The 7939-nt window shown below is 38.7% G+C and overlaps 1 protein-coding gene across 1 annotated transcript in view; it reads right to left on the bottom strand.

The window, feature by feature from the left end:
• usp32 (ubiquitin specific peptidase 32) overlaps window positions 1-7939 on the bottom strand; it is a gene marked incomplete in the record, with an annotated part of 63556 nt that overhangs the window by 36603 nt on the left and 19014 nt on the right. Inside the window, 1 exon segment of the mRNA XM_035679819.1 lies at window positions 352-457. Within this exon segment, the coding sequence (XP_035535712.1) occupies window positions 352-457 (106 nt within the window).

The raw sequence follows: 7939 nt of genomic DNA, 5'->3' as shown, positions 1-7939 counted from the left end.
CAAATAAAATTGAATTGAATATTGTAGTTGTATAGACATCATTTTCTGATTATGTGGTGTCGATTTTCTGTCATATCAGCATGGTCATCAAGTGCTTAGATAAAACCATGCAATAGGACTAACAGGACATTAGCTGACACTGAAGACTAACTATCTGGGCTGATACCAGTTCCTGTAATAATGATATGATGTGTTTTTTGGACACTGGATGATTCAATTTGTTCAAATCAGATTGTTTTGTCATTACATAGATTGTTGTTGTTGGTAGCATCTATGCCCTATGACAGATTGGAGAATAACATAAAACCAAAACACAACGGCATCAACACAGACTCATTAGAAACAACTTACACTTGGCCTTCTCCTCATCGCGTCCTCGGGTCAGAAGTACCAGACCCACGATCAGATTGTTGAAGTGCAGCCCTTTGGACGTGCCTCCAAACGAGGTGTAGATCACCTTAAACATATAAAACGCACAGGAAGTGTGTGAAAAACAGTGGAAAACTTTGTATCATCTCATGTTCACACTGTAACACGATCAACACTTTAGCGAAGTCCCTTCATTCAGTATGGAGCGGACAACAGGGAAACTCGGCCAATGTGTGAATGAGCGACAAGCCTGTCGTCTCAGAATAGATTTTACCAAAGTCATCAGCTGTCACCAGTGAGTCACAGCATTACAGCATTTTCTCATATCCATGCCACTGTAATTGTGATTAACAGACAATAAAATGGGCTCATTAATCATTTACACCTGTAAAATCCAATAATGCAGTCATGCAATTAAGACGACCTTTGTGCAAAGGTTGAAATAATGCGAAGCCTACTGTGAGGCAATGTGCTGACTATGAGAGGCTTTGTGTGATGAGGACATGCCCGATTTCCTTAACATCATTTACACTTCAGCAGCAGAGCTGGGCTCGCTGGCAGATGAGTTATATCACGGGGTATCCCATTACAACATGTGTACTGCGTTTGTGGTTACAAATGTGCATTCAAAAATTATGTTTTGGTTCGAGCAGAATCTCTCCCCAACCCACACACGAAGAAACATTTGCAACCTACAGTGCCTGAAATCAGTGATGGGGGATTTTGCTTCAAGAAAGACAGGAAGAAGAGACGGTGAGAAAGCGCAGGAGACAGCGGGCGAACAAAAAAACCAAAGTGAAACGTAACTGAAACATATCTTCATTTGGTATTTGTTTCACTGTGGTCATTTACTAAAATTAAAAACAGCAGCAGATCAAACACTTAGGAATACTCAGTGTTTTTTTATGATTTGTTTTGGTGCATTTAAGTTTTAATTCAGTACCCTTTGATGAATAACCATACAGAAAATATTAGAGACTAGAGATGGCGCAATACCACTTTTTCATGTCCGATACAGATTCCTCAACGTTCAGTGTCTGCCGATACCAAGCCGATACTGTCTTTTACCTCTCATAAACAACTACGCTGTTAACACTTTTTAATCGATGCACTTTGCTTACCCTAGCCGAATAAAAAACGTCATTCATGATCCAATCAGATCGGCACACCCCTACCTTAGACCACTACGAGTCCCTAGAGGCTGCATTGCCTTTTAAATCATGTCGAGCAGCACAAGCTCTCCAAGCGATTTCTTTCTTGTTGTTGTATTGATGCATTAGTATTTTCTTTAACGATTTACTTTATTGATCAGAGAGGCTTTCAGTAATTGCAGACATTTCAGTGCAGGCAGTAATGAGTTGTGTCCCTTCCAATGTTGAGACCAAACCTACACCCTTTTGCAATGACCATGTTAAAATCTATGATTTTGTTTTAAGAGGACACTGAGCCAATAGAGGGTTATATTTTGGGGTCGTGTTCGCCTATAGCTGCCTGCTGCTTGCTGGTCCCACCTCAGGTACCACTCTGTTGGCTAGATATGGATTATCTGGCTTTTAACAACTAACATCATGGTGGAAAGAAATTAACCTAGATCAAAGCTTCACAATGTCCCTGGAGAAAATTACAGTTGCTGGGGTGTCATAGTGATCTAGTGGTTAAAACACATCATATCCCTGGTTCAGTTGCCAGCTTCGCTCCATATAATTTCCCCTCTCCATCTCCCCTCATTTATACAATAATGACTTTTTGGTCAAGATGAGACATTGAGAAGCCTTTGTGAAAATCAAATAATGTAGAAACAATTCAGTTCTTTCAGGTAAAAATATAGGATGAGACTAACGTGTCTATTTCTGATACTGGGCTTCAATCAGAGATTTCTTCCAGAGCCAGTGTGTGTTGCACAAGCTAAATCATGCAACACAAAAATATCAAGACAAAAGTATATTCATCATCAGTAAAACATAATTTTCAAAAATCTAACAATTCTTAAGAATTCCATGCCAGGGGGCGCTGTTGTCTAAAGCAAAGCTGCGCTCAGCCCATTACAGAGCAGTGTGTGCTAATGCATGAAATTGTCTTTTATGTTATGTGAGCCGTGGAGAGGTGACTGTGCAGTCAGTGAGCTAATGAAGTGTGTCCATGTCAGTGGGTCACACACAGCAGAGGAGCTTCCCCTTCGGTTTAAAAAAGGGAAGTCGGAGTGTGTCATACTATGTAAAGTTCCAAATCCACCACCAAGCTTCCCCTATCTGCTGCATTACAATCACCCTGACCTTATACTATATCTGATATCCATACTATATTATACTGTGCCACATTAGGTGTTACGCTGTCTATACTGTAAAAGAAAAAATTAGCATCACTTAAAATTACTAGAAAAAGCTGCTTAATCAAGAATCTTTTAACTTACAAAATTAGTTCAAAGATTTCCAATGTAAGACAAACACACATTAACATTATCTTATTATATATACTGTATACATTATTATATATATATTTAGCTGGTGTATATTTTTTTGCTATTAACCAAACCACTTTCACTTATCTTTTGTTAATTTTAAAGTATTTTTTACATTGTCCGAATTTCCCCTCTGAGGATCAATAAAGGATTATTTTATTGTCTTTTCAGTATTCAATTAATGAAATTAGGGCTGTGCAATAAATCAATAGCAATATGTATTGCCAATAGACACTGCATCAATAAGAATAAGAAAATTGTCCAATAGAATATCGATAGATTCCCTTAAATGCAGTAAGTGCAAACTGGAATGAAAGCAAATAATGAATACGCCCTGGCTCATGAACAGCATATTCCTTGACAACAGATTGTGCAGTGAGTGAATAAACACAGCTGCTGCCACCCTTTGGTGTACACAACATATCATCAGTCACAACCTACATCTGTTACATCTCAAAAACGATCCACAGGCGGTCCACGATGGAGAGGTACTCAGCAATAATACTGTATCAACAACCATTTAAATTACTACCTGTGTGCCTTGATCCATTAAGAGGTTAAAGAGTTTAAACACATTTTATTTTCCACCTGGTCTTCATTTAAAATAGGTAATTAACAATGATCAATAATTATCGACATTGACTAAGATGAAACTTTTTAATATAATACATTTTTCAGCAATATCAGCCAGCCCTAACTGAAGCTACTGTCCCAACGGTTAAACAATACTGTTCTTAAACCTTCTTCCTCTTAATACATGCTAATACAGTAATAGGTAGGAATCAAAGTATCAACAAACTCAAATTATGAATACATATATGGATTCCCCATTGATCTATTGAATAAAATATATATGAAATATTGCATAAAAATAGAGGGCCGACAATTTCTAAAAGTGAGTTAACTAAGAGTTTCGTTCATTTTGATCTATCAGAATCAGAATCAGAATCAGAAATACTTTAATAATCCCCGTGGGGAAATTACTTAAACAGTGCGTGATGAGTGTAGTACAGAGACATCTTGCCTGACAAACACTGGACTTCAGTCTTGTAGAACCACAGACATCACGGTACAGTATGATCAGTTTTTGCTAGAAGTAAACATGACAACTTCATTCACTGTAATATGATATTTAAAAAATGCACTATTGAGTGGTACAAAATTTGCATGAATGCCCCATGCGAGTCTCCCAAAGACTAAATTGGTAGACTATGCAAATCAGGTAGGAGGCAGTAAGAAGACTGAGATTAGGGGAACTCCACTGAACTGAAACAGAAAGGTCCCATTACTCATCAGAGAAAGGGATTTTCTTTGTTGAGCATGAGAAAATTATGCTATATGATATCAACAGAGGATGATGAAACAATACATTTATAACTTAAAGGGTGCTTCCATGTTTACAGCTTCTCCCCAGCTTTATGGAGTTGGAACCCATTTTAACTAAACATAAAAATAGTTCATTTGTAAACTATAAACTATATCTATGCTATACATTCAGCTGTCTTTTTTTATGTTCCTTGTTGCTTGATTTTTTCAAACCACATCCTGCACACTGTATAAGACGACGTGTGTGAGGAATATATTTTCCTACACAAGTAGACTGCCCCTCATGTAGTTTACAGCGCCATACTTTTTGTCAGTCTGTCTGACAGTGTGTTTACCTCCCTGGTGAGATGGCAGTGTGACATCTATCACAATGTCAGAGCTCCAAAGACACGGAAAAGTGTTGTTTTGACTGACAATTTTATATTTATTAAGTGAATCAGGCCACTATCTCTGTCACACTATTTCATGGCAGGAACAATGTTTAACATGCATGATAACTTTAGCATACTATATATGTGTATATATAGTGACTGGCATCCACACTGAAATTCTGAAAACCCAGAGGTCAGGTACTGCCACCAGTCTGTCCCCACAACCAAGGCTTTGAAGACATTTACGGTCATCACCGTAACTAAAGAGTCAAACTGAAAAGTGATTTAATTATGAAGCCATTTTAAAATTTTAATTGACTCTTCCCAAGCCCCGCCCCTTTTTGCTCTGTGCTCCAACAGATGAGCAAGCCTCGATTAGAACCTTTGGCAACTTTCTCCTTTGCTGTACTTACATTTGCTATGTGCTAGGCTCTTTATTGAAACCAATTTTTAAAGATGATTACAAGATATAATTAACGATTTATGTAAATTAGCTACCTAGTTTACTAGCGTTTTGCTAAGATTAGCTTTCAGATAGTAACTAGGTAATAATTTGTTAGTTAATTAGCTAGCATTTTGCTGACATTAATCAGCTCACTTAAGATGTGACAATACAAATACATGTCGCTTTTATCTTTTAACACTCTCCTTAAAATCTGGTTGTCTTTTCAACATAGATTAGCCTAGCACATAGGACATTTTGCTGTTGAACCTAGAGTACATTCTGTATTATTAGTAAGTGATGTGATGGAATTGTATTTATGTAAGCATACATCCTAGGATGATGAAGGGAGCTAAACTGAAGCAAAATGTTTTAGTTTTTCAGGTAACAGGGCTTCCAATAATAGAAATTACAGGACCAAAACAGATATGGATGAAAATATGAGGTGGCACTGAGCTACATTAAGTAAAAGAACATCCTACGAAGATAAAAAAAGCCTGCATGACCCAGTCTGACAAATCTGTAAATCCCAACCGTGTAGAATCATGTTAAACACAACTAATGACATAACAACCAAATTTGAGCAGTTTGAAAAAAACAGTTTCTATTTTCATCCATTGCATGAAAACATGTGCTCTCTGTTGAGAATCACCGAATCTGTGTACCATCATCATCATCGTGAACACAAACAATCAAAAGAAGAATGTGTTTTTTTGCACAAAGTGTTGCTGAGGTTTCAGCACACTGACTGACTGATTAGGCTCTGGCTGTCTTTGAACTGTCAGAATGTGCAGCAGCCATGTTTCTGTTTAAAAGGACCAGCAACCTTAGATCTGGACTGCTGTCACCGCAGTAACTGCTGCCATGGTGACAAAGGGGAAGAAGGATAGATGCTGAGAGAAAGAAGAGAAGACACGTGCTGTAGTGTTCGATGAATGGTAAATGGTAAATGGACTACATTTAGAGTGCTATTCTACCTTAACGGTCAAAGCTCTTTCACTCACACTCGATGCACTCTAAAGACAAGGTATGTGTTGTTGATGCATCCTGATGAAATGAGCGCTGTAAGAAGCATCATGGTGTACAGTGAACTCATTTTTGCTGCTCTGTGTTTTGATGTGTTATCAACAAGCGCAGCAGTATGAATGCAGGGTTTCCCATAGCGTATTACAGCAGAGACGCACTGCCTTGCCTGAAATCCAGCCGCCTCCACAAAAGTCAGAAGATATTATTACACCTTTGTGAAATACAGCATTAACTTGGGGGGAAAAAAGAGTAGAGGTGCTACATCACACAGCAAAGCCCACATTATTAGCGAGTTGTCATCTGCTAACTAGGGATGTCACAATCTGAGCCCTTTAAAACTGCGTGTCCGACGATACCGAGTCTGATACGTAGGGCTATACCCGACTGAGAATTTTGTCAGTCTAATCGGATTTGGCTCTTCAATATGAATATTTGACTTGGGGGGTTTATTCAGTTAAGCTCCACACTAAACTTCTATATCAGCAGTTCCTGCAGTGGAAATGCAGCTATGGGTCTAATGTTCTAGCCTACCTTTAATACCTTTCTTCATGCTGCCCTCTGTTAACTATCATTCTTCTCAGCTTCCATCACAGTTAGTTTCGTGGTCTCATTTTGACTTGGGCTGTAAAGTTTACAGCCACCATGCTGCCCTTTGTTTGTGTACAATGAAGTACCTAAAAGTGAGTCAACTCGGGGTCTTCTTAACCAGTGATTTGGATCATTGAGTTTTTGGGGGAAGCCCCACTGATATGACGACATGCAGTACAGGTCGGAGTCAAACCCATGGCTGCTGCAGCAAGGACTCAGCCTTGGTACATGGAACGCAAGTTCTACTAGTTAAGCTATAGGGCACCCCTGTAGTCCGACTATTGATAAAAGCACAAAAACAGCGGGAGGGTTGGGTGATTAATGTAATTGGTATATGCCCAAACACTGTGAAACACCGCTAACACTGACTACTGCGGCAAGCCTAGGGGCACAGCAGAATATTTCAGGGTTTTGTTGAGCAATTTCATGGAAAACTGACACTCCTGAATCATCATACTATAGAGTAATACTATAGGATTCACTTTTAAAATCCCAAATCACACAGCTCAAACAATCCTCCTGAATATTTCTGAATCTGCCAACTTGAATAGCGAGAGGAAGAATGTCAGCTCTAAACTGTGGAGCTTAAGACTGACAAACTGGGAGAAGTGAAGGCACACAGCTCCCTCAGTCACAGTCAGATAGCTCTCACGTCCCTCTCACACCCCTATCTGGAGACCAGAGATGTGCATTATGGGAATGTAGGTATTACATATTGTCATATTGTTTTACCCAATATGCTCTGCACCAAGTTGAAGTCAGACACTTAAATGTATTAAAAAAAACATTCAACTGATATTTATATAATAGCAGAACAATAACAGAACTTTATCTGTGATACAAGTGCTAATTTTGATGCATATATTTTGTGGAGCAGTTTACAAGGCTTTAGATTCAGTCCAAGGCATAGTGGGCTATTCCTACTGCCATTCTCCATAACAGATGGCCTATTGGTTTACACTAAAGATTGATCCCTTGCTGTCTAATGCCCCATCATGCTTTTCAAACAGGAAATACAAAACACTACGGAAGAAAGCCTTTATGCCTTTCCATGAGACCACTAGTGCAGCAGCTCTCAACCTGGTGTCTGTGGTGTCTTGGGGGTCCTCAAAAAAATTGGGAATATTTTAATTGTACTCCAATATTTAACTGACAAGAAGTTAGCCCAATGTATACGAATGACTATTTTTTTTATAGGTTGCACTCTTCACTGTTAATCTACCAATCTACAGTATAGACAGTTATGCCGTAACTAAATCTTATGAGACGGGGATCACTGAGACTACAGCTTATCAAATACAGGTCCACAGCCTGGTGGGTATCAGTTTAGAAGTACTTGACACCAAAAAGGTTGAGAAC

The sequence above is a fragment of the Morone saxatilis genome, unplaced genomic scaffold, assembly GCF_004916995.1.
Source record: "Morone saxatilis isolate NCDOM2014 unplaced genomic scaffold, NCSU_SB_2.0 Contig8, whole genome shotgun sequence".
Lineage (NCBI taxonomy): Eukaryota > Metazoa > Chordata > Actinopteri > Moronidae > Morone > Morone saxatilis.
This window is presented reverse-complemented; position numbering and strand designations above follow the sequence as displayed.